This window comes from Neolamprologus multifasciatus, chromosome 23 (genome assembly GCF_963576455.1).
Source record: "Neolamprologus multifasciatus chromosome 23, fNeoMul1.2, whole genome shotgun sequence".
NCBI lineage: Eukaryota > Metazoa > Chordata > Actinopteri > Cichliformes > Cichlidae > Neolamprologus > Neolamprologus multifasciatus.
The window spans coordinates 27,734,526-27,762,358 of NC_140460.1; the positions used below are offsets into that span (position 1 = coordinate 27,734,526).

The window sequence follows — 27,833 nt, forward strand, 5'->3', positions numbered from 1 at the left end:
TTTGGACATCCTGATAATAATGAATTGCAGTAGTCTAGCCTGGAAGTAATGAATGCATGAACTAGTTTTTTCAGCGTCACTCTGAGACAGGATATTTCTAATTTTAGAGATGTTTGCGCAAATGGAAGAACGCAGTCTTACATATTAGTTTAATATGTGCGTTGAAGGACATATCCTGGTCAAAAATGACTCCAAGGTTCCTCACAGTGTTACTGGAGGCCAAGGTAATGCCATCCAGAGTAAGAATCTGGTTAGATACCATAATTTCTAAGCTTTTCAGCGCCGAGTACAATGACCTCAGTTTTATCTGAGTTAAGAAGCAGAAAGTTAGTGGCCATCCAAGTCTTTATGTCTTTAAGACATTCCTGCAGTTTAACTAATTGGTGTGTGTTATCTGGCTTCATGGACAGATAGAGCTGGGTGTCATCTGCATAGCAGTGAAAAATGTATGCTATGTCTTCTAATGATGCTGCCTAGGGGAAGCATGTATAAATGTAAACAGAATTGGTCCTAGCACCGAACCCTGTGGGAACTCCATAATTAACCTCAGTGTGTGAAGAGGACTCTCCATTTACATGCACAAATTGGAGTCTATTAGATAGATATGATACAAACCACTGCAGTGCAATACCTGTATACCTACAGCATGTTCTAATCGCTCTAATAGGATATTATGGTCAACAGTATCGAATGCTGCACTAAGGTCAAGAAGGAGGGCATCCGTCTGGTTCACAATCTCCAGGATGTTCGCCTCTTCTGAAGGGTGTGCCAGCATCGGCGCAGGGGGACGGCCGGGTCCTGCTGAGGTCATGGGCCAGTCATGGCCACATACGTACAGCTAGCAAACAGAAACACACAAAACAAATTTTTATAGTGTGAGTATTTTATGTGAAAACAGAGGCACTTACCTTTGACATGTACCCTTCACGCTACAATAGAACTAAACATGTTTAATAAATAAGTTAAAAGATATTTAGGTGATTGGTACTCATTGCTTCAATCATGTCTCCCATGGGAAGCTGACATAACGTAGAAGTACAACAGAGTCACTTCTTCATTTAGCAAAACTAAATATTTATTGTTAATTTTAAAAATTTTCTTAATTAAACAAAAGTCCAAGATCTGGACATTGAAAATGTAAAAATGTGTCACTTTTTAAAAAAAATTAAGGCATCTGATTACCTCAATTGAATTGATTACTGCTAATTTAACAGTAAGTTTCTTCAGTTTAACAGTATTTTCTTGGCATCCACTAATAACACACTGCAATGTCTATTTAAGAAATATGAAAATAAATAATTTTCAAAAGAATATTAAATGCTAAAGACTAGGGATGGGAACTGATAAGAATTTAGCAATACCAATTATCAATATCATTTAACGATTCGATTCTTCATTGATTCTCTAACTGGCTGGTTAGGGAATAAAATATAGTACAAATGGTTTTGGTTACAGTAACTTTTTAATTTCAAGTATACATCAACAATTTGTATTCGACTCAAACAAAATTAAAGCTGGTTTAAAAAATAAAAGTTCCTCTGTCAAATTAACACTTTAACATAAAATCCAACTGCAATTATGAACTTTTGAAAATTAGCAGTTTTTGAGCGAAAAATTTGAATGTTTTCTATTTCAGAAAGGATTCAAGATCTCTCAGTTGGGGTGGAGAAGGCTTGGACACAGAGACACTTCTCAGCTAAAGTTGATAACACTGGCAATGAGTCCTTCATCCACCACCAGACTGTGGCACTGTCCTTGATTGGAATGGGAAAAAGACTTCTATGCAGTTGGACTTCTTGATCCACTCTCTGCTGCAGAAGGATGGGCAGTCTCTGGCCACAGGTCAGACTTTTTTCACTAAACACAGCAAGCGTGGATATGTAATGCTTCAACATCAGCACCAGAAACTCCTCTGCATGTCCTCATTGCCAATTCTGCCAAGTCTGCAATATAAACAAAAAAATAATAAACACATTTTAATATGTTAATATGTTTAAGCAAGCAATTTTTATATACCCCAAAGATTATATACTTCTCCTTCTTGATGGGCTTTCTTAGGCAGAGGTCTACAGCTGCAGTTTGGATGGCTGAAAACTGCTGACAGAATCTCTCCATCATCACAAACATGATGTTATCATTTTATATTGATCCTAATCTGTTGATTTACATTTTGGCTGACTTTTATTCAAGTATTTAAAAAGTATTCATACCAAGAAGTTGGTACTTCTCCTTGAGGATTACTCTTGCCATGTGGGATCTCTTCATCCATACAATCACAGAATGAATCCTTCCTGCCCAGTTGGAAACTGTATTGCAGCTGTACAGCTTTCGGTGTCCAAGATTTAGTGTGTGTGCAAAACGTGGCAGCTTGATAAATTTCACCTTTTTCACAGCTACATCCATGCTTGCCACAAACCGTCTCTTTTACTCCAACTCCTCCATGATTTCTCTGCCACAGATGTCCCCATCTGTGATTCATAGACCGAGACTTTTTCCTTATTCTGGCCTCATCTGACATAGTACCAACATTACAGTGAGGTAATGGTCCTTGAGTAGAACTTGTCCATCATCCAGCTGTGATGACTGCCTTTGTGACATGTTTCAGATCTGAGATCAGATTGCGCTTTTCAACCTCATACCAAACAGGGACCAAATGATTTGTTAAACGTTCCTCTACTTGGGGGATGGTATTTTGAATTGAGAGTGTTTGTCATCTCCCTATAGAGAATCTGTCTATAGAATGTGCCTAATAAAATGGCCAGTAAGTGTGATTCATGTGTTCATTATTTTTAAAAAGCAGCAGTTTTAAAACCCATATTAGCTAAAACTGTAATGATAGGCCTGTTAAAGGTGTTCAAAATTTAAAATACCATGTTACTCCCTCCTTAATCTTTAGTGTTATTTAGAAAACTGCAAGGCACAAAAACACAGTTACATTTTATTACAAGAATAAAAACCTCTGTTACTTTTGGTTTGTCTTACATTGCATCATTTGCAATTAATTGCCCAAATAATAGAACATAACATGTGTTCTGCAGGCACAGAGCAGTCAGATATGTCAGGAAGCACATCTCCCATAAGCTGCTGTTGGTCTCAGTCTGCAGACGGTCCAGACTCTGTTCGTTACAACTGCTGCTGTTCTCCGCCGCCTCGAGAAGAGCCTCCTTCTCTGTGTGTTCAAGTATATCAGAGATCATATCATCGAGAGCCTCCCCACCTCTCATGAACTCCTAAAAACAGACATGAAAAAAAACACAGCAACATTGATTTTTTACCCTTGAGCTGAAGTAGATAACACTGCTTCAAACCTAAACCTTGATGTCCTCGTTGTATATCCGGTGGCGGTGGTCTGTGACACGATCCTGACTGAAGTTGTAGGTACGAATTCTCTCTGACTGAGAGCGTGTGCCCCTGTTTTTAGACACAGAGGAACAATGACAAAGTTGGAAAAGAGAACAAAAATCGTGAATGTTACAGGTTATGTTTTCCTGCTTCACCCACCTGCTGCTTTCGTGCTGTATTCCTCTGTTCGGTCTCTTTACCCATCATGCCTTGGTAGAGCCTGGCTCTCAACATGCGCATGGCCATTTCTCTGTTTTGCAGCTGAGATCGAGTCTGCTGACACTCTGCAGTTATTCCTGCAAAGAGGAAAAGACCTGCTGTATCTGCTTTATGTGTTAAGTGATGCATAAATGGATCATAAATGTATTAGGCAAACTTTAGATGACAACTTAGCACTCAACATTAAAATTTGATCCCTTTGGGTTCCAAAAACACTAACATGGCAACACACAAAACAATGAAGCTTCAAATCATGTGGCCATACAAGTAGGGCAGTCAGGTGATGTACACTATATTGCCAAAAGCATTCGCTTGTCTGCCTTCACACATGTATGTTGGAACAGGAAGGGGCCATCCCAAACTCTTTCCATAAAGTTGGAAGTATGGAGTTATCCAAAATGTCTTGGTATGCTGAAGCATTAAGATTTTCTTTCACTGGATCTCAGGTCCTGAAAACCAAACCCACACCATAATCCCCCCTCCACCAAACTTTACACTTGGCACAATGCAAGTACTGGTCTCCAGGCAACCGCCAAAGCCAGACTCATCCATCGATTCGTCAATCCAGAGAACACGTTTCCGCTCTAGAGTCCAGTGATTTACACCACTGCACGTTTGTAGAAGCAGTCTGCATGGTGCTTGATTTTATACACCTGTGGTGATGGAAGTGATTGGAACACCTGAATTCAATGATTTGGATTGGTGAGGGAATACCTTTGGCAATATAGTGTACCTCACTCAGTTATCATTCTCTTTCAAAGGTGTCAAGGGACAACTGCCTCCTCAAAGTGACTGGTCTGTCTTAGACAGAGGTGGTGAAGGAGCTTCCATGATTGGTTACCACAGAGAGCACCTCCCATAGTGAGTGAGTGAGGTTTGAAAGAGCACATCACAGTGGCTACAAGCAAAACGGCATGGTGGTACAGTTTACCTGTCGGAAGATGAACTACGCGCACTGCGCTGTCTGTTGTGTTAACACTTTGCCCCCCAGGACCACGAGATCTGAACGTGTCGATTCGAAGATCCTTTGGATCGATGTGGACTTCAAACTGCAAGCACCAAAGATAAAAACAGAGATGTACTGTTTAACCATTCCAGTAAACAAAGAGAAGTCATAAAAAGAAAAAAACGCAGTGTACCTCAACTGGCTGAGGCAGGATGATGACAGTCACGGTTCCTGTGTGGATTCGCTGCATCCTGGAGGAGAGCCCCACCTCAGGGATCCTTTGAACCCGATGGGTTCCTCCTTCGTGCTTCAGGTGCCTGTACACGTTCTCTCCAGCTATTCTCACTGCTGCATGGTGCAGACCACCTGAGAGACACCGTTCATGCAGCTGTAAATGTTGTGGTAGGAGGTTTATGTCCACTGATCACCACAAGTTTAAATTTCTTCTCTGATCCACACATAGTCATTCAATCCCTTGATGAGTGAGTTGGAACTAATAACAAAGACACTCGGGGGGGGAATGAATGATACAGAATGATATGAATGATACAGAAATACAAAAATTATCTTACCATACTCTGCAGGTGTGTAGTTCAACACCTCAAAGTCCCAGTTTTTGTAAAATGCAAACCCTGGTACATGTCAAACATTTCTTTGGTGAACTGCTGACAAATGTCACCTGAACCACACATGAGAAAGTATAACACTTATTTTCCATAATAACACTTATTTGCAGTATTTTACTGTGAATTGTATTTTGAATTTATAAAACAAATTTAGAGTTTTGCTTTCCTTCATACCTCCTGTTGTCCGCCCTGATACGACCTCCAGCAGAACATTACTCGAGTCAAGAGGATCAGTGGGGATAAGAGCTTTGATTAGCTGCGGTAAAAAGAAAACCTCATGAACAAACAATGGTCCGTCACACACTTCTGCATTAATTAGCTGTGTCTTTTGGGTTCTTACGTCTCTTCTTAAAGCCAAAATCTTGCTGGAGATTTGTGCTTCCTCCTCTTTTAGCAGCTGGGTCAGCTCTTCATCTTTGGTGCCAGCTAAACCTGCCATGAGTAAGGAAAATAATTTGATTTATTGTGTTTAAGAATGCAAAGTAAAACTGTACTCACTCAAAGCTGCAAATACATGTGTTATTTAAATAGTTAGAAGACCTCTGGAGATTGGACACCTGACAAACACGTTTGATGGTTTTCTGTGGTTTGAGAGGTGTGTTTATAAAGCCATTACATGTATATATAGTAAGTTTAAAAAATCCTACTGACCTTTTAGAAGTGAACTGACCTCTTCGAGGTCTTTCTGAGCTTGTTCAATGCTCCTAAACACACTTGCCAGAGGCAGCAGCTCAGTGTGCTTCTTTGTGAGCCCCTTTCTGTCTGACTCACTGAGGTATGCATGCTGTAGCTTATTGCTCAGGTCTCTGTGCTCCTCCATGAGCTGCTCGAGATACACCTGAACTGACTCGTTCTTGTACAGCTCCCCCAGATCAATGTGAAAGAAGCGTTTAAACATTACTCTGCCCCAGTGTGGCACGTCTGTCCTGTTAGCATGTTTCACGCTGGCGTGTCCCACAAGGGTCCTCCATCCTCCTCTTCTTACTCCGCTGCTGTAAACTACACGGGTACACAAAGAGCACAGTCTGAGGCAACGCCTGACAAGCATTTGACTAAATTTAGGCGGTGACAAGTAAAGTAAAATAATGCTCGCTAGTTTTATTTTTGTGTTTACATGCGAGACTGCTGCTGGCTGTAAGAGAGACCGGATATAGTTTGACGTGGAGAAAAAGTGAACTGTGGGAATCGTAGTCGTATTGTATCAATGGTTAGGTTACATCCCGCTGCTCATTTTTCTAACTGTACTTTTATTGATTCCCTTGCCAATAAATTAATCAAAAGTAAACTAAATAAATACTTTCGTTTATATTGTAAATGAACATATTAACTTAACACCATATTAGCTTTATTTATTTAATCTTTTTAAGTTAGTTGATTTCACATTTTTCTAGGGTTACTTGAAACCCAAGGATAAAAATGGCATGCTATCATTGCTAACTATCGGACATAAACAGTATAAAAAAGTATAAGCTAGCAAGTCAATATGCCAAACTCTGGGGTCAGTGAAGACGGTGAGATGTTTTGTTTGTTTTTGGCAATACAGGAAAGTAAATATATGTCTGCTTAATTGTTTAAGCAACTGTACATAATTTAAACTGTAACAAATAAATAAATAGAGCTGATGTTAGCTTTGTTAGTCTAGCATAAGCTACATAGCTAATTAATGTTAGCTCAGAGTAAGTAAAGAAGTTGGTGTTAGCTACCTTTAAAGGCCTAATATTTTATTGTTTTATGTGATCAGTGGTGTCCATTTAAAGAAATAAATAACTCCTTGGCTTAAACTTTGCCAATGAAAATGAAAATTTGGCTAAATTGGCGGCCAGGTAGTTATTTTATAGACTTTCACAAAGTGATTCTCATGATTTCCAGGACCGCCTGGGTTTTCGTTAACCAAGGCAGTGGAGGATGTGAGTCAACATGGCTATACCCAGAAAGAGGCCCTGAAAGAGAAACAGAGGACACTCAGTACCCTGCAGGTTCATCTCTAACCCTATTCCCCTACAACACTGATTAACTAAATGCAAAACACGTTGGGCAATTATTTTTCTGAAGGGGCCAAATGAGCAATTTTTTATTTTATCTTTTTTACAAGCTTTTTGATCTGCTCCTCCACAACAGTCCCGCTTTCTTATGTGGCCCTTCGGAAAAATTAATTGCCCATTCCTGCTTTGTACAATGGTAATAACATAGTATAACCTATAAAGTGGCTATCATAATACAAAATGATGGCATATTAGATAGATTTTTTTTTTTTAGCATGGACACATTACTCAGCCTACTGAGCACAGTTCTGTGCACCCAAAGAGCCAGGAAAATCCGTTGTCTTGTCCCAGAACTATACTATATGTATAATGATGCAAATATAACCGTCAAAGTAACTAAGTCATAAAATGTTACATAAAGAGACCTAATTAACCAAAATATGCCTCAAATCCACCACAAAGAGGTGTCAAATGATCAAAAAGAGTCACAAAATATAATTAAAAAAACACAACGGGAGAAAATTGTCTAGAAAGTGAAGTAAACATTTATTTGCATAGTTTGTGGCTTTCTTTATGACTTAATTGGACTTTTTGGTTTGCCTTATTTTCCAGGCAACTCTGTCAGAGCTTGAGAGGAAAAACGAGGGCATAGACAAGGACCTGAGATTGAAAGTGAGAGAAATCCTAGTGCTGGAAAGTGAGATGGAGCAGCTGGAGCAGCAGACCAAACTCCTTCATGATCGCTGTGTATCCATCAGCAAGGCAAACACAGAACTCCAGATTCTGATAGGTGAGGAGGAGGAGGTTGCACAAGTGGCGCTTGCAGGGTTCAACGCTTACCGAAGTAAGATGGAAGGCCACAGGGCAGCTGTTTTGCATGCAGTGAGCCAGACAAAGGCCCATAACGAGCTGAAGGAGAAGAAAGAACTAGTACAGATGCTGAGAAAGCAAAACGAGGAGCTGAAGGAAGATTTGAACAATCCAAATGGAAACACAGTGCAGATGGCAAAGGTAGTCTCTTCATTTTAATCATAGGGATCTTTTTCAGAGATCTTCAGTATCCATAACTATTATATGCTCATGTGTGCAGCGAGAGATTAAAGCTCTGAAAGAGGAGGTCTCCCTGAAGATGAAGACCATATCTGAGAAGAGACAGCGGCTCCAAAAAGAGTCTGAGATTCATGCCCAAATAAAGAAAGACATAGAGGTGTGCAGACTTCCCCAAAAGAAACCAGGGACATCTTATGAGGCTGACATTTGTTCATAAAACAACTAAATCACCTAGATAGAATTTGTATCAAGACATGACTTATGTTTCAGTCTGAAAGAAAGCATCAACAACATCACTTTTCCCCCTTCCTCAGATCCAGAACAGGCGCTATGAAGCCATCATGAAGCGCCTACGCTGCCAGCTGAGCAGGGCACAAGCCAACCACAGGTAGAAATACTATAAACATGTGACAGTAGACATGCTACAAATAGCTCTAAATGCCAGAAAAGAGATGATTGATGTCCCGCTTCTAAATAATAAAGGCTACAAAGTTGTGCCTACTTTCCCTTAGGCAAATGTCTGATGATATCTACCACATGAGGAGACAGCTAGCCGAGCTCAGGAGTCAGCAGCAGTCATCACAACCATAAGCAGTCAGTGGTCATCGAACTGTAGTGTCAGATTAATGTGGGTTAATTGTTCTGTTATTGGGATAAATGTACACCAGTTGTTATTATGAGTGTGTTAGTTTAACAAGGAAGGAGCATTCTTGTTACTGAAGTTAAACGACAGGGGGCAGCCGTGACCACTGAATGCCTGACCCTATCTGTTTGGCTTTCTTGCTTTATGCCAGATATTTATACAAGAGTTATTGCTGAATGTGTTCCTTGACATGTGCAAGTTTTCTTTTCTTGTTTTTTCCCTTTTCTCAGATGAAAAGCATAAATATGGAAATGAAAGGACCGTGTCTTGTGGCTCAGCATCAGCAGGGGCGTGGGATGGGATTTTAGGTCAGGTGGTGTTAGTGAATCAGTTCATCCACAACAGTAACCCGAGCAAAACATAAGCCAAATGTCCGCTGTAACTGTCAGTGTGGCAGTGCTGCTTTGGTACACCCTGTCCCAGCTTCTGCCTGACTGGGCCACTTGACGGTTCTGAGGCGACAGTCCCACTGTCGGGTTAACAAGGGCGTGACTGTGCTACTTCAACCATAACGTGAAACTAATTAAACAATGAAGCTGCCTTTTCAGAAGATGAAATCACATCAGAATGAATTGAATCAGCCTCTGAGAAACCCCATAACTTTATAACTCTACACTTTTCACATCTGAGTTGTGTCCTTGTGGGTCTTTTGCATTATTTGAACAGCGGTTCTACAAAGCTCAGAGATGTTGCTGAGAGGTGGATTTTTATGAGCTAAAGACTAGATTACAGCAAATTTGATTATGACCCAAAGCTTAAATAGAAGATTCTGTTCAGAATTTAAAAAAAACAAAACATGAAGTTTTAGCCACAAAGATGTTTGCAACATTTAAGAACAATAATTTCATGAAATATTTGTGCAGCAGTTGTAGGTATGTGTTGTCTCACCTACAGCGTTAACTTGTAATAAGTAAGTGTGTGGGAAGTCTGGTTCAGTGTGCGTGAAATCAAGGACATTGTCTGGTTAACTAAAGGTTGGGTTTCATCCAACATACTGAGTTTCATTCAGCAGTACTGCTCTATCTGAATGGCTTTGTTAATTACAATGCTGCAAAAAAAAAAAAAGAAAAAGTTTTGAGCCACCACAGCAATCTATCAGAAATACAGCATATAAGGCAAAAACAGAGTTTGTACACTTCTAATGAGCTTGAAAGTCAATATTTGCTTTGACCACCTTAATTCTTCAGCACAGCCTGAACAGCTTTCTTGTCATGTCTTTAAGTAGTCTTTAGGGATATTTCTCCAGGCTTCTTGAAGGACATTCAAAGCTCTTCTTTGGATGTTTTGTTCTGTTCTCTGTCAACATGATCCCACACTGCTTCAATAATGTTGAGGTCCGGGCTCTGGGGAGGCCAGTCCATGACTGATAGTGTTGCACTGTGTGTTTTTCTATCCAGGTATGATTTTACTACATTAGCAGTGTGTTTGGGGTCAATCTGAAAAATGATGTGGTTACCAATCAGATCAGTTTTCCAAATGGTACTGCGTGGTGGATCAAAATCTGATGGCACTTTTCTGTATTCATAATTTATCAATTTTGACAAAATTGCCAAACATGACAGAGCCTCCACTGTGTTTTACACATTACTGCAGACACTCACTGTGGTACCACTCTCCTGACATCCTCTGTACATAATGATGATGATTTGAGCCAAAAATTCAAACTTGTATTTACTCCATAAGACCTGTTGCTACTGATCGATGGATCAGCTGAAGGCCCAGATGACATCTCTCAGGTCCCGTGTCATTCATAATTGGTTCTTTGCTAAGGGTAAATCAAGGCTTTTACAGAGTATTGTATATTCTGAAGAGGACAGCCCTCTGCTTTTTTCTGTTTGTGCTACTCAGCCTCAGCCTATTCAAACCTCTTAGAAAGTATAGTCCATTTTATTTAGAAGCCTTCTGCAGTAAATTTATATCCCTTGTTCACGTCATACAGTCAAGCACATGCCTGAATACATAAAATACACAAAACAGTTCTTTTTTTTGTTTTCATTCCATAAATTTTATTACCTAAAAATAAACTTTATTCCCATGATGTCAACTTAAATAATTGTCCAGTGTATCATGGTAGGATTAGTGTTCAAATTAAACTCTGTTTCCACTGTTTGTTTCGACCGCAATGCATGCTTTACATTCTTGTTACATAAGAAGGGTTTTCCACCATGAAGAGGCGGTGCATTACTTGGTCAGAAGTTCTTAAAAATAAATGCCATATGCTCCCACTCCAGGCTAATTAAGCCTGGATAATTAAGGAATGAAATTAACACCAGACTTCTACCGCATGCTGTTTTTATTTATTTATTTACCTATTTTGGCTTTGACACATTTTTCTCTCCAATTTGGCACCAACCATTATATCAAATATATTCTTGGCTGATGAATGTAAGAGGAGTGTAGGCATCTACCAGCCAGTGGAGACTTAAAAATGGAACAACAGAAGTCAGCTTAGAGGGTTTTCTCCCCCTTTTAAACTCACAAAACGTCACTCCTCACAGCTCTTTATTACCTTTAAAGGACATTTTAGCATTAATAACAATACTCCACCATCCTTGTCCTGTAAAAATGATCTTGAAATGACAGAAGAAAAACAGATCCATGAATCTGTCGGTCGCTGACCTTTAACAAAATTACTGTCTCTTGTTTAAATCATTAAAAGCTGTCTATCTCCTTCCAAGAAGCATCCCTTTGACCTTAGATTCAGCTTGTGTTGGCCTTTTGATGGATGAGCATGCCAATAAAACACACTTGGCAACCCCTTACATCGACTGAGGATCTCTGCAATACAGCTGAGCTTATTTGTTTCTCTCTTCTCGTTCATCTTCTGTGGATGCAGTGTGCTGTGTGTGCTGATACTGCTTACAGAAGCTGGTACACATTAAGCAATAACTATCTAGTGAATACAATAACAAAGATTTAAAGATCCTGTTCGCTATTATAAAATAATTTTGGTTCAAAGTGGAATTTAGTACAATAGAAGTACTTTAACAAGCATCAACAAAATATATTTAAAATAAGACTGTTTTTGAAAATTATCACTGACTATCCAGGTAATATTTTGGGGTTTGTGCATTTTGCCCATGAAAAATTATGAGTTCAGATGGTCTTACTTATTATGTTGAGTTCCCAGCTCACACAAACGTAAAAGACACAGAAAATAGTACAATGGTATTGTATTGCACAGAAAAGGGTTACATGTGTGTGCCAAGTTTAAAAAAACAGCAACACCACAGCTATATAAAATATATAAAATATAGATGTAGCCGACCTGACGTCCACAATAAATTTGCAAAGTCCTGTTTTCAAAGCTTCATCCTTAGTGTTTTAGCTTTTACCTTTCGCGTTTAAAAAGTGAAGCACCTTAAACTTGCATTCATTATAATGGCCAGAAGGGGGCGACTCCTCTGGTTGAAAAATGTTTCATAGAAGTCTATAAGATGTTGGCTCTTGACTCTTTTGCTCTGTGTCCAACGTAAACACTTTCCTGATGATTGCTTTTTTCATTTTGCTACTTTCAGGTGATGCAGAATAAAGCACGATGTTCATTTGTAGATTGTGGTCAGTTTAATGGAGTTCACTTCTCATCAAATTATGTTCCATATTAGAATTTATACTGTTCGCAGGAGACAAAATCATTTACATTTATAGAAAACAACATCACACTACCTTTCCATTAATGACCATTTTAGACAATCATTGCTAATATTAGACTATATTAGACTTAATTATTGAGGTTTCACAGACATGTGATATGTTGAGTAGTTACTGGAGGTTGATGACACTTACAAGGTAAATGATTGCTAAAGTCCTGGTCATGCAGACCAGACCATTGAGTGACACACCTGGCAACCCCTAGCATATTTCTGCAGTCCTAGTTTGATTGAAAGTGACGGACTTATCTACAAACACTCTCCAACTACTCTTTGAGATGTAGTGAAACTGTGAAATGGAAAAGGTTCACCTTCAAAGTAGAAGTTGCACATCTTGAAACATGTGACAGACCTTTTACTTTAAAGGAGAACCTTCTCCATTTCCAGTTTGCTAGTGTGTTTTCAAGTTTGAAGGCAGCCATGGCAATCTGCAAGCAAGCACTGGGAGGTTTTTGGTGCAACAATTTTTTTGAACCTATCCAGAAAACTTTCAGGAACCACTGACAGCCCTTCTCACACTTCCCCGTCTGGGATTCTGATGGACGAGTCTGGGTTTGGTGGTTGCCAGGAGAACAGGATTTGCCTGACTGCACTGTGCCAACTCTAAAGTTTAGTGGAGGGGGGATTATGGTTTAGGGTTCTTTGTCAGGAGTTGGGCTCAGCCCCGTAGTTACAGTGAAAGGAACTCTTAATGCTTCAGCAAACCAAGACATTTCTGACAGTTTCATGCTCCCAGCTTTGTGAGAACAGTTGGGGGTTGGACCCTTCCTGTTCCAACATGACTTCGTACCAGTGCACAAAGCAAGTTCCATAAAAGACATGGATGAGCAAGTTTAATGTGGAAGAACTTGATTGCCCTGCACTGAGTCCTGACCTCAACCCAATGGAACGCCTTTGGGATGAATTGGAGTGGAGACTCCGAGCCAGGCCTTCTCATGCTAAACCTTTTGGAACGCCTTCTCAGAAAAGTTGAGGCTGTTATAGCTGCAAGGGGTGGGTCGAATTCATATTAAACCCTATGGGCTAAGAAGGGGTTGCCACTCAAGTTCACTCAGGTATTCATGTGAAAGCAAGTACCAAATATTTTCGGCAATATAGTGCATCTACCCTCCTTGGACTGTTTATTGGTGACATTTATTTTGGCCTTGACAGCAGATATTATATCCTCTCCTAAGAGAAAATAGACTAATTGCCACCGTACAAAATTAGACAGCATGTTTTCTCCTTTGCTCTAACTGACTGAAGGGTTACACAACAATCTGATGCAAACACCTGCAGGTTTCTTTGACAGTTAATGTCATTTTTAGCTTCAGGGGGCAAGAGTTTAGCTAACCTATAATTTTGTACTCCAGTTTGTTTAAACAGTCTCAACTCCTCCTGCTCCATATCACATGAGATTAAGTCTGTCTGAGTGGCACATTTATAGCTATTTGCACGTTGTCTGGCCAGCTGCCCATGTTTGATATGGACACAGAGAAACAGTTATGTGCATGCATCGAGTGCTGAGCACCGTGTAATACATTCTTAGACTTCTGCTACTGTAGGGTGAAGTGTATTTACTGCCCAATTTTGAAGAGTACATACAACAGCTGATCCTTTGTTGGCTTTGTGGGTGTGCAGATAATCTGAATGCATGAAAATCTTGTTTGTTCTCCTTAATGTGCAGCTGGTCTTGTTTAGTTAGCAAGAGTCACATTTAGTGACTGGTGCAGTCAGTGTTTTGTGTGTTTGCACGTGAATTCTGCTGCTGCAAAATTTATTTTGAAAACAAGTCTGATCCACCTATGAAAACTTTACTCCTTCTTTAGGTGTCCTCACTGATCAAGTGGACAGATGTCATTCCTGCAAATTTTCATCACCTACTGTTATATCTTTTGCAATGTAAAGCTGTCTCATCCTTTTAACAACAAATTCTATCCATGGATTTCTCAAAAAACAAACAAACAAAAAAACCCAGAATTGTTACAATGGGGAGACATGATCAGATGATTATGGTCAGCTGTATGAGTCACCCTACCCTGACACCACACCCTGAACCCTACTGCTCCAAACCTCCCATACAGCTGAGCTACAAACCACTACCCGCCACATTACCCCATCCACCCAACTTAGGGGCATGATCTGAAGAGGGTGGAAGAGCAGCCCAGGAGGTAAATACAAAGAGAGTCAAAGACCCACTGGATGGCCAAGTACTCTTTCTCTACTCTACTGCCTCCAGCCCTGTGTTTGAGACCTTAATCTGTACACAGTGTTGGGGAGTAACGGAATACATGTACCGCCGTTACGTATTTAAAATACAAAATATGAGTAACTGTATTCCGTTACAGTTACCGTTTAAAAAGGTGGTATTTAGAATACAGTTACTTTGTTGAAATAAATGGATTATACTGCGGTATTTTCCTGTTTCATATTGTGGCGGTTTTGTTTGACAGCTACGTTCTGTTGTTCCAGGCGGCAGCGTTACGGTTGCCATGGTTACAGGGCGACGCTCTCTCTCTCTCTCTCTCTCTCTCTCTCTCTCTCTCTCTCTTTGCGACTGTGGTCGTGTCCAAATTCATGGGCTGCATCCTCCTGAGGCCGCATTTGTAGACCGATTACGTCACAGCGACGCGACAAAGGCTGTCCAAATTCGTAGACTCCTCTGAATGCAGCCGACAAATGCGTCCTCCTTTTCCCCAAATTTGAAGGATGGGGTCGGGTGTGTCCCTTCGTGGCCCACCATATCCCAGAATTTATAGCGCGGCCCAGCCAAACTCCAGTTTCCAACAATGGCGGCCGCTACTAAGTTTTAAAATTACTCATACTAATCTTTCTGGGTCACAAAATAAAGTTTTAACATATTTTCAGGCGAGAAAGTAGCTGTGTAAACATCAAATATCTGCTCGGTTTATCAAGATATCGCATATTTGCAAAAGTGCTTCGACGTTTTCAGAGACGTCTGTTACCCACCAGCTCGATAGCTAGCCGGGAGCTCGAGGGTCACTGGAGCCACCGAGAACGGCACAACTCCCGGCACATCACTTTCAGATCACCGCGGACTTTCGCTACTCGGGTTAAACGTAATATATTAGTCACTTAGACAACCTAAAAATGTTATTGTTGGGCTTTTTTCACTGTTTGATTTGTTCCTGAGTAAATCGGTTTGGCTGAGATTAAAGTCCTAGTTTTCACACAGCTGAATAAACATCAAACAGAAAACTGATTAAACAGAAGTGTGAGACGGTCGAGAGTTTACTCCAGTGTCCTGTTATATTTTAGATAGCAAGGAGCAGACGGCCAAGTTCATTAAACTCCACCGAGACAGCGGTGACTCAAATCAGAAGGCTAGACCGTCCAATTTCCTCAGCCGTTTACTTCTGGCCTACCCGACCTTCTGAGGACCCGGCCCACGTAGACCGCAAAGGCCGGGTCCTCAGGAGAATACAGCCCATGAATTTGGACACGACCTGTGTGTTTCCTGGGTGAGAGAGCGCCTTTTTGTTGTTGTTGTGCTAAGCTAACATGCTACAGGTATAGCTCTAAAGAATGTAGCCTCATGGGCAGTGTAGTCCGTGTTGCAGGGAGAATGGACCGCCATACACGTTACGTGTCTGTGAGCAAGAGGAGGGAGAAAATAGTCTCCCTCCTCTATAGGATAGGATAGGATAGTGGAAAAGTACAAGCAGTCATCGAGCAAAAACAGGAGCTGGAAGCATGTAAATATAATAATAACCACTGAAGCCAAGAAGAGAGCCTGACGAGCCCAGTTGTAAGTAAGCTATTAAGACTCAACTGTACACTGTATTCGTGTTTTCCTCCGAAAACAATAAGTTCCGTTGGAGCAGTCTTTCAATGCCTCTCTCTGTCTCTTGCAAGAAAAGTTGACCCACACAACCAAGTAAAGCTATTTTTCGGCTACGAGCCGACACGGACCCCGCCATATTTATCAGAGGTCCCTTTACGACGGTTCGGAGCCGCGGACCTTCAGTAACAGTAATAAATCACAGCAATAGTACATTCACGTAGTTGTAAACAGCATGATAATATATTAAGTAATCCAAAGTATTCAGAATACGTTACTCTCATTGAGTAACGTAACAGAATACGTTACAGAATACATTTTGGGGCATGTATTCTGTAACCTGTAATGGAATACATTTTAAAAGTAACCTTCCCAACACTGTCTGTACAATAAAAGGGATGGAAGGGTTAGGCTCCTTCACCTGCATGAATGCCGCCTGATCTGGGGTACCAGATCTGGGGTACCTTTTCGGTTGAGATCAGTCACGGGACTGGTCAGGTCACTGCATTGTTTTGAACTGTTCTGAATTTCAGCAATTTTACAGTTCAACAGTACAAACATATCTTAATAACAAAATCTAAAGCTAACACTGAAACTAATGAAAAAGGACCTAAAACCCAATGCTTTTTAAAAATTAAGAAAAGAAAAATGAACTATCTGAAAACAACAATTTCAAACAAAATATAAAACAAATAAAATAAAATGGGAAATATTATAAGTCTTATAATGATCTATTTAAAAGCTCCTGTAACAAGATTTAGGAGGATGTTGCAGGACAGACAGATATAAACCCCAACATGCATGTAGAGTAGCTTGTTTTTCACCTACTTTCTTGGAAACCATGTTGAGCCACAACATTATTATTAAGTGAAGGCAATACAAGCTCAGCTGTGATACCCTGATTGTTATCTTTATGCTATCATCATGTTAACACAAATTGAATACAGACGTAACAATAGTATCACTCTACTCTTATCAAGAAACCAGCCTGTCTCTGAAAATGTTGAATATTCTCTTTAGTATTTATTTCTGCCTGTGCCAGACTTAAACATTTAAGACTTAAACATCAAAGTCTGGCACAATTTAAACAAAGAGACAGATGGCAGTTGGCTGTGACTGCTTTTGGCTGCAGTGTGGGTGCTGAGATCTAAACAATAAGTTTTGCAGCATACTCAAACACTTTGTCAGCTGGCAGAAAATTCATACAGTGTTCATAATCAGCTGGAATCAGGCTTCTCAGCTGGCTTCTCATGATGATAAAAATATGCCAAGTTGCCACCATAAGAGACAAAGTATCGTGAAATCAATTTAAAAGAAATTTTTAAAAAAACACCTTCGCACAAAAGTTGTGCGAAGGTGCCGACTGCAGTCCCGACTGCAGTTCCTTAAGAGTCTGCGCAATATGTTTGCTCAACTACTTAAAGCACAGGCACTTTAATAAAATTAAAGCCTTGTATCCCATTTGAGGGGTTGTAAATACCTTTTTAAATACTTCACTAACTTTTCCAGATCAGATCCTATCAGACCGGACACTGTTTGGGTCATTAGTGCCAAATAAAGTTGAATTTTTCTAACTGTTCACTCTGTAAATACTTTTTCTGCTGTTTTTTGTTGTTAAAACTCAATAATCATACACATTTGATACAGCCAGCAGCTGGTAGGTATGTTTGACTTTATGTCAGTGTGGAATAAGGTGTCTGGGAACAAGAAATAAACCTGAATTGCTCCACAAAATGAGCATCGTACCTGTGACACAGCAGTTTAGAGTAATTGCAGGATTGTTTGGCTTTGAACTGCTCCAGTTTAAGAAGCATCAATTCAAAGAAAAAGCTATCACCCTGCTGCCAGTAATTGTTTCAGTGTGGGTTCAAGAGCTTTCCAACTTCAAAGATCTGCATGAAACAGCTTATTGTCAACCTGAGTATGGATGCATTTCCTGAGAACTGAGGCTTTTTGTTTTTAACCTTCTTTTGTTTGTTCTAGTCTTTACCGTCTATAAACCATCCAGAGCTGTGCTGAGACAGTAACAGAGCTGTTCATGATGCTGCTGGGAAAAAGTTTGTGCATGGATAAACAAATTAAAAAGAAGTGAGGAGGGGATATCCCTCAGAAACCCGTGTTGGACTAACAGGGAAACCGCTGTGACTTTGCTGGCCTCTAATTGCTCCCAGTGGTCCTAGTTAGACTAAACAGCGTGACGCCGCTTCCCGGTTTACCGACAACACTGCTGACTTCTAAGTCAAGTTTAAACATCCAGCCTATCCTTGTTGCTTTTGTGTTCTCATATACAGTAATAATTGTCAGCAGCTGATTCATTGATGACTAAAATGTTCTCTTTCAGCTTAAAACAAGCCTTCTGGGTGGGTCACCAAGGCTTTATTGGAGATTTATTTTTTCCAGAAGTTAAGAGCTGTACCTTTTTTTGCATCATAGTGCACACAGAAACCAGGTAAAGGTGTTTCATGCTGTGTCAAGGTGTGGCTCGGCATTAGCATGAGTAATGTTTTGATTTGCACAGACACGACAGGGTCCACACTCTCAGGAATGTGGGATGAGAGAACTTAAGAGAGTGGTGTGGTTCAAAGGTCTCACTCAACTCTAGGAAGTAGCCGAGCTTAAAATAGATAATAAAAGAAACCTTTAACTCACAAGCAAGCCTCTAACAGAGCTCCACCCTGCCACGTCCCACAGCAACGCAAACAAACAAGCTCATACACACACTTTGATATCGTTGTGTCCATGGCAGGTAACAGCACATTTCATAAACTACAGCGTGACGCAGTCATTGTCCAAAAACAAACTTACATCATACCATATTTCCGCTCACATTGACAGGAATTGTAACATAGAATGATTAATAGATACTCAGATGAGTCAAGAGTCCAATGAACGTGTATATGTATACAGTTTACCTTTTGTATCAGCTGGGGGTTGCTGCCAAATGACATGTGGATGTGTACAGCCAGTGCCACACAGCCGCCCACCACTGAGTCATTTTTGTAAAGCCTGTTTAGCATTTAGCCAACTGAAATCCTTCAGTCCGAACATAGAAAAGATGTAAACATCAAATTTAACTTCTTTAGTCATAAAACTATGGGATTAAAAATCTTACTTCAGTAAAAGTGTGTTGTTATAGCATGAAAGTATTCTCAAGCTTCCCTCAGTAATACTTTGTTATTCATTGAATATATGCTAACAGGAAAACAGGCGTTTATTGCCTCATTGCTATTTACCAAAAGATGTGACAGTTTGCATAGTAACGATCATGAAACTGAGCTCATAGTTTATTGTTAGGCAATGATGCTAGTTTTACTTGTTATGTAACTATAAGGCTGGGGAAACCAACAGTTAGCTGAGACTGAAGAAGTCACATGGATGAGTCATGAAACGTTTCTCCCAGTGAAAACATTACGAACTGAATCGACTTTCAGGGATTTCCTTACCTGGATTATCAAACATGTATCAAAGCAGCTATTTAATGATGTAGGTGACAAAGGGCAAACATTTTTATTCATCGTCTCGACTGCAAATCTATAAAAGTGGATTTAAGATACATTTTGCATGATTTATATTTTTTAAACCTACCACATTAATAACACAATGCACACAATAAATCAGCTTCCATTAGTTCACCACTTGGGTAATATAACAGGGTCTTCATTTCAAATGAATTTTATTTCTGTAGTGGTAATTCACAATATCAGTTGCCTCAAGGTGTTTTGTCTTGAAAGATCCTACATTATTAGAGAGTAAAATTGTAAATATCAAGTAATGTTTAGTGAACAAACACTTGGTTACAGTGGGAAGGAAGAGGTGAGTTGGAGGGGTGAGGGCAAAGAGAAAAGTGCAAAAGAAGACAGGACAAGACACTCAGTGGGTCTTCACTGTATTTCATTAAAAATACCATGTATAAAAACAATCAAAAAATATTAAAATAAAAATCAAGAAAACACTTTGGTAGATTTTGTTGAGACAAACCCACCCTCAGCCTCTGAACCAAAGACCAATATTTAAGTTCTACTGGTGCAGCAAGCAGATAGCTGGGCCACAAGTAAGGAAACAAAAATCACACCAGGAACTAACCTTCACAATAAAACAGGAAATAGGCTACAAAAGAAAAAAGGACAGGACCAAATTCAGACAGAGAGACAAGAAACCACAGTTATCACTGGACAAGACCATAGATAAATACAAACAGAACAGCATTGCCAACCCAAGTGTCTCTAAGTGTTGTTGTTCTCTCCCAAAAGAAAGACTTTAAAATGACAGTTTGTCAAAAACCACTTCTCTACAGACTTTAGAAACCAGTATGTGAGTAAATAAATTGATTGGGAATATCTGTAAAAAATGTTTTAACATGTACTGGCACAATTGTGTTGCACAGTATGTTTTGTAATAACATCAATTATAGAGCACTACTATTTCTGCTGAAACAGGGATTTTGGACATTCGATACCCAACATCTACAATGATGGCGAAACAACTAGTAGCTCAGTCTTCCAACATTCGAAAGAAGGGACTGCTCTCACAGCTAGAGATTGACGAGGTACAACATAAATGCTATGGCAAGGGGGAGCCAGGACGCCAGGTCAGGGGGGAGATATCACCACCCCACCCAAGATTGGGTAAAAAGCCCCAAGTGCGATAGGAGAAGGATGCGAGAGGAACTGACCTGAAAGATAGGATCATGGCCAAGCTTGAAACCTGGATCCCCCATAGCCGGTTACCAAGATTATGTGAAGTACCCTCAGAAGGTCTGCTCAATGATGTTAATGCAGCACTACGGATGATACCTACAGCCACGCTTACCGAGACTAACAAGCTGATCTACAATACGGCAGCAGTGATCAGTGAGATGCTTGGCTATAAGTTGAACAGCCACAAGGAGCAGTACCCTCCATGGAGAAGGAGGCTAGAGGGCAAGATCAAAGTAGCATGGAGGGAGGTTAGCCAACTAACGGAGTTGCAGAAAGGCGCGACAAAGAAGGTGCATAAAAAATACAGCAAGCTGTCTATACCTGAGGCCTTGGAAACTGCCAAGCAAAGACTCACAGCCTTGGCCAGCCGCTTGAGGAGGTACACCAGAGAGATAGAAGGCAGGAGAATAAACGAGCTGTTCTCCACAGTGGCAAGGGAACAATAAGAGAACAGCACCACCAAGGCTGGAGACGGAGCAATACTGGAAGAGCATATGGGAGAAGGACGCAACCCATAACGGCAATGCTCAGTGGCTAGTGGATCTGAGGGCAGACCATAGCAACCTCCCTGAACAGGGTCCAGTAACCATCACGGTGGCAGACATCCAAGCAAGGGTCTCTAGTATGAAGAGTTGGACAGCACCAGGCCCCAACATGGTTCACGCCTACTGGCTGAAGAAGCTGACTGCACTCCACAAGCGTCTGGCAGCACAAATGAACCAGCTGCTAGTTGACGAGAGACACCCGGAATGGCTAACCGAAGGTCGGACGGTCCTGATCCCCAAGGACCCCAAGAAGGGACCAGTCCCATCCAACTACCGACCAATAACCTGCCTGACCATGGAAGCTCCTGTCAGGCATCATATCAGCTAAGATGAACAGGCACATGGGTCAATACATGAGCGGGACAAAGAAAGGGATTGGCAAGAATACCAGAGGCGCAAAACACCAGCTACTGGTAGACAGAACAGTCAGCCGAGACTGCAAGACCAGGCTGACCAACCTGTGCACTGCCTGGATTGATTACAAGAAGGCCTATGACTCAATGCCCCACAGCTGGATACTGGAATGCCTAGAATTGTACAAGATCAACAGGACCCTAAGAGCTCAATGGGGATGTGGCGTACAACACTAGAGGCCAACTCCAAGCCCATAGCACAAGTCACCATCAAGTGCGGGATCTACCAAGGAGATGCTCTGTCCCCACTGCTGTTCTGCATAAGCCTGAACCCCCTCAGTGAGATCATTAACAAGACTGGCTACGGATACCGACTACGGAACGGAGCAGTTGTTAGCCACCTCCTGTACATGGATGACATCAAGCTGTATGCCAAAAGTGAACGAGACATCGATTCACTGATCCACACTACCAGGATATACAGCAATGACATCGGGCTGGAGAAGTGTAGTCGGATGATAACAAAGAGAAGGAAGGTAGTCAGAACTGAGGGGATCGAGCAACCAGAAGGCAACATTGCAGACATAGAGGACAGTTACAAGTACCTGGGGATCCCACAGGCGAATGGGAACCATGAAGAGGCAGCTAGGAAAGCTGCAACCACCAAGTACCTGCAGAGGGTCAGGCAAGTCCTGAGGAGTCAGCTGAACGGTAAGAACAAGATCCGGGCCATCAACACGTACGCCCTGCCCGTGATCAGGTACCCAGCTGGTATAATAAGTTGGCCAAAGGAGGAGATAGAAGCCACTGACATAAAGACAAGAAAGCTCCTTACCATGCATGGAGGGTTTCACCCCAAGTCCAGCACCCTCAGGCTGTACGCTAAGCGGAAGGAAGGGGACCGGGGACTGGTGAGTGTCAGCACCACAGTCCAAGATGAGACAACAAACATCCAAGAATACATTGGGAAGATGGCCCCAATTGACCGAATGCTCAGTGAATACCTCAGGCAGCAGAAACCCAAGAAAGAGGAGGGAGACGAGGAACCATCATGGAAGGACAGGCCCCTGCATGGTATGTACCACCGGCAGATAGAGGAGGTGGCTGATATCCAGAAATCCTACCAGTGGCTGGACAAAGCTGGACTGAAAGACAGCACAGAGGCACTAATCATGGCAGCACAAGAACAAGCTTTGAGTACAAGATCCATAGAGGCTGAGGTCTATCACACCAGGCAAGACCCCAGGTGCAGGCTGTGTAAAGATGCCCCAGAGACAATGCAGCACATAGCAGCAGGGTGCAAGATGCTAGCAGACAGGGAATACATGGAACACCATAACCAAGTGGCCAGCATAGTATACAGAAACATCTGTGCTGAAGATGGCCTGGAAATTCCGAGGTCAAAATGGAAGACACCCCCAAGGGTGGTGGAGAAGGACCGAGCTGAGATCCTGTGGGACTTCCAGATACAGATGGACAAAATGGTGGTGGCTAACCAACCGGACATAGTGGTGGTAGACAAATAGAAGAAGACAGCCGTAGTGATCAATGTACCGGTTCTGAATGACAGCAACATCAGAAAGAAGGAACACGAGAGCCTGGAGAAATACCAAGGGCTCAGAGAAGAGCTGTGGAGGGTGAAGGTAACGGTGGTCCCCGTGGTAATCGGAACACTAGGTGCGGTGACTCCCAAGCTAGGCGAGTGGCTCCAGCAGATCCTGGGAACAACATCGGAGATCTCTGTCCAGAAGAGCGCAGTCCTGGGAACAGCTAAGATACTGCGCAGGACCCTCAAGCTCCCAGGCCCGAGGACCCGAGCTTGAAGGATAAACCGCCCGCATATATATATATATATATATATATATATATATATATATATATATATGATAAGAAAACTTATTATTTTGTTCTTACATACATACAATGACACTCATTTTACACTGCTAATCTTCTTTGTGCTTTAATCTGATGTGGCTGTATAAATAGTACATGGCGACCCAGATTAAAAGAAACAGGCTGACGCTGATGCGTAACAGCACAACCTTTTCTAAATGGGCAAAATTTGAGAACACGGTATCAACCTGGTGTTTGGAATTAGATACCAGCTTGTAAATTCAAATAGTCCTTGCCAGTTAGAAGTATGCCTATGGCACACTATTCATACTGTGGTAAATAAACAGTGTCCTGTTGGGTACTGGATGCTTTACATACCACACAGACAGCCAGGACTGTAAAAGCTCTGGCCTTTCTTGATACTGCAGCACAAGAGATGAGGAGGCTTATTTCATTCCTCCACTGTCAAAAAGTAGGACAGTTGGGTGGGGGTGGAGGGCAACAGGGAGTCCCGAACCATCCATCACATCCCATAAGAACAAGTGTGTGTGTGCTGGCAGGAAGAGAGAGGCTTGCCTGTGCTCGTTCCCTCTCTGTATCCTAATTGCAGACAGAACATTGGGGCAGTAAATTATGAATGAAACCCAGAAGGGAGCATTGGAGGAGAAGGAACTAAAACTCTGGCGTCTTTCTTCTCTGCTGTTTCCTTTCTTCTCTCACATAGAGAGATAGAAAAGCTCTCCCATTTCCTGTACAAACTGTTCCCGATTTTTTCCCCCATCACACACAAACCACAGCTGCAGTTTTATCACTCAGCACTGATTTTTTTTTTTTTTTTTAGGGTATTGAAAGTTGCCAATGAGAAAAAAGAACAATGCATTCCCACCAACGTACCTGCTTTTTGTGTTCTCAACAAAAAAAGCAAACAAACCTTGCCTGGCTCATTCATAACTTAAGTTTGTCCAGCTTTTGAAATTAGGGCAGACGTTATGAAAGAAAGAATTAAGAGATACATTTTTTAATACTGGTCTTACGTTATTGCATCAAAGAACTGTTATGCGAGACGAATTTAATTATTCATTGTTAACGTCATATGTGATGAAAGGTTGAGATGGAAATGATTCCAAGAACAGTGAATGACTTGCAAAGCATTTACATCAGACTGACTTAGGACTAAATATTACACTACATTCAATAACACTGGATGTTTCACTTCATTCAATTACCCTGAATGACTGTCTCTGGTGAATGTGAAACGACCATGTTTGTCTCTTCCCAAGCTTGGAACACGTCATCTGTATGATGACTGAAACAAGATACTGGAAAAAACTTAACAACCAACTTCTTAAAATGCCTTTTGCTAAGCGACAAGTGGATAAAAAACAAGATGAAATGACGCCTACCTGATACTCAAAGTACCTATTCCTTTAATGGTGCATAATTTATTCTTTAATACAATTTGAGTGTGTAAGTTATTAAAACTGGCCTCACTACACTTGTCATAGGGTTGCCAACTTTTTAACTATCGCTCTGGAGTACTAGAAGCACAATGCAAAGCCATGCTGGACATATAATGTAATTATTTACTTTATGTGACATTGCAGGTAATGGTCAATATATAGGACATTTAAGGACATTTAGAATAATGGACAAACCAATTTTGTTCATTATACAGCATGTCCCAGCTAAAACGGGACAGTTGGCAACCCTAACTTAATAATGGATTGCGTTTATATAGCGCTTTACAATTCATTCACTCTCACAGTTGTAGCCACAGCTGCCCTGGGGCAGACTGACTGAAGCGAGGCTGCCATATCGCGCCATCGGCCCCTCTGGCCATCACCAGCAGGCGGTAGGTGAAATGTCTTGCCCAAGGACACAACGACCAGGACAGAGAGAGCTGGGGGATCAAACCGGCAACCTTCCGGTTACAGATGAGCTTCCCAACCCCCTGAACCACAGTCGCCCAACTTGTCATCAACTGGAAATTAACTAAACAAAACTAAATTAACTAATTAACTAAAGCCTCAGTCACACAACTCAGTAACTTGCTCTTGTTCATTGTTGTTTTTCAGCCTTGCGTTTTGATCCAGTTTTTTTTTTTTTTTTGCCTGTCCCGTTTGGTTCTCTTGCCATTAGAATTATTGTCTAAAGGCGAAGAAAGATGCCCAACGGATTTACTTTACCAAATGGACCATCCCAGCCTTGCCTTAATGGTCTATTTGATTCACCTTTTATTGTTTATTTTAATTTTTATTTTACACCTGTTAGATACGGGACAGATTTGAATGAGGAAAAGAAAAGGGAGAAAGAAAGAGGGAAGGAAAAACAGCAGAGAAGAGGGACGGGGATAAAGGGCAAAAAAACAAAAACCAACTAAATAAGCAGACAAAAAATACATATATCAATCACCTGGATCACCTCTTGAGAAAGAAAAAAGAAAAAGGTAAATACTAAATATTAAACATTATTGTGCAGCATGCAAGATCGACAGCGCACAGTGTGCTTTGAGGTAGGAGCCAAAAAGGGTGTAGTTTGTGTGTGTGAGCACCCGTGTGTACACCTGTGAGCATGAACGCGCTTGTTTTTAAAAGGTTCCTTCATGTAATGATCTGCTAGAGGGTGTGGGGGTACCACAGCCCCGTCCTCCAGGGCATGAAGCAGGTATGAAGGAGATCAAGACTCCAGACATCCAGAGGCCCTCAGAACACAAGAGACCAAGGAAGACCAACAGAGGGGCAGCTGCGCCACTATCCCAGAAAGAGCTGAGGAGAGTCCCAGATGAGGGGTCACTCAGCATCCGCGGAGCAGAAGCCAGGGGGGGTTGCAGTGACGTGCCCGTGAGCTCTGCCGGCAGCCAGCTGCGCCAGAATGACCGAGCCCCAGGCCGAGAGGCCGAGGGCACCCCACCCCCGAAGTGGCCCGAGCAAGCCCCAGGCTCCAGGCTCCAGGCTCCGACAAGCAGCCACCAAGGAGTGAGCCAGTGTGTACCTGGGCGCCCATCCCCGGGCACAAAGAACCACCAACGCACCGATGTCTGAGGGTGTCTGCCACTGGCAGGGGAAGTGGTGGGGGAGATAGGCCTCCATACCTTGAAGGGCCCGAGATGTCCCCAGAGAGGTGGCATCTGATACCCGACCTGACATATGGACACAGTTTTGATCCAGTTTTTGTTAAACATGACACATTTCCCTTTAAACTGGAACTTGCACCTTTTGAAATGTGTTAGTTGCAGTACTTAAGGGACAACTTTTATTTTGAAGGAAACACTTTCAGTTCCCAGTTTGTGTTTCACTTGTTGGGTGAAACACAACAAGTTGCTGGGTGTGTTTAAGTATTGTGGTTGAGGTGTTGTATGGCTTGATGGTAGAAACTGTGTTTAAGTCTTGTAGTCTGAGCAGACAGACTCCTGTAACATCTGCCAGATGGTAACAAGGAGAAGAGCTGATGTGCTGGGTGGCTCTGGTCCTTGATGATGCTGTGTGCTTTACGGAGGCATTGCTAAAGATAAATGTCCTGAATGGCAGGAAGCCTCATGCCAGTGATGTGCTCTGCTGCCTTCACCACCCTCTGTAGTGATTTCCGGCTGCTGGCAGAGCAGCTTCCGTACCAAACTGTGATGCAGCTCGTCAGCAAGCTCTCAATTGCACACCTGTAGAAATTTGAGGTGATGTTGGCGTTCATGCCAAACTTCCTCAGCCTCCTCAGTAATTAAAGCCGCTGGCGAGCTTTCCTGATAGCAGTGTCTGTGTGAAGGGTCCAGGAGAAGTCCTCAGTGATGTTGACTCCAAGGAATTTGAAGCTGCTGACCCTTTCGACCTTGACACCGTTGATGTGGATGGGCTGGTGTTCCCTGACTGGTCGTTTCCAGTAGTCCACTATCATCTCTCTAGTTTTGCTGATGTTGAGAGTCAGGTTATTTTCCAGACACCACTCGTACAGCGCCATCACCTCCTCTCTATTGGCCGTCTCATCATTGCCTGTGATGAGGCCTATGATGGTTGTGTCATCAGCAAACTTGATGATGGTGTTGGACTCGTGTTTAGCAACACAGTCGTGTGTGAACAGGGAATATAGAAGGGGGGCTAAGCACCACAACCCTGTGGCGTACCTGTGTTTAGGATGAGTGGTGAGGAGGTGTCTTTACCAACTCTCACCACCTGGGG

At 41.8% G+C, this 27,833-nt stretch overlaps 2 protein-coding genes across 2 annotated transcripts; one reads left to right on the top strand and one right to left on the bottom strand.

Annotated features, from left to right (window-relative positions):
• Nucleotides 1-1,163: 1,163 nt before the first annotated feature.
• mtrf1 (mitochondrial translational release factor 1) lies at nucleotides 1,164-6,344 on the bottom strand. The gene is given in 11 exon segments (XM_085150718.1): nucleotides 1,164-3,230; nucleotides 3,315-3,408; nucleotides 3,497-3,638; nucleotides 4,493-4,610; nucleotides 4,701-4,873; nucleotides 5,080-5,139; nucleotides 5,142-5,186; nucleotides 5,308-5,389; nucleotides 5,474-5,565; nucleotides 5,785-6,132; nucleotides 6,248-6,344. Coding segments are annotated over 10 exon segments (1,305 nt in total). The 5' UTR covers nucleotides 6,032-6,132; nucleotides 6,248-6,344; the 3' UTR covers nucleotides 1,164-2,978.
• A 115-nt stretch (nucleotides 6,345-6,459) lies between these two features.
• On the top strand, nucleotides 6,460-20,342 carry ccdc122 (coiled-coil domain containing 122). The gene is made up of 7 exons (XM_085150720.1): nucleotides 6,460-6,644; nucleotides 7,003-7,109; nucleotides 7,728-8,126; nucleotides 8,206-8,322; nucleotides 8,480-8,553; nucleotides 8,678-15,151; nucleotides 15,188-20,342. Exons 1-6 carry the CDS (start codon nucleotides 6,617-6,619, stop codon nucleotides 8,754-8,756), a joined length of 804 nt encoding a protein of 267 aa, XP_085006846.1. The 5' UTR covers nucleotides 6,460-6,616; the 3' UTR covers nucleotides 8,757-15,151; nucleotides 15,188-20,342.
• Nucleotides 20,343-27,833: the final 7,491 nt, after the last annotated feature.

Bases quoted from the DNA above. Each gene is read 5' to 3' on its own strand.
- ccdc122 (XM_085150720.1), top strand. From the start codon at position 6,617: ATGCCAAACTCTGGGGTCAGTGAAGACG. The intron at 7,110-7,727 runs GTTCATCTCTAA...CTTATTTTCCAG, and splicing joins GGACACTCAGTACCCTGCAG to GCAACTCTGTCAGAGCTTGA. The intron at 8,127-8,205 runs GTAGTCTCTTCA...TCATGTGTGCAG, and splicing joins ACACAGTGCAGATGGCAAAG to CGAGAGATTAAAGCTCTGAA.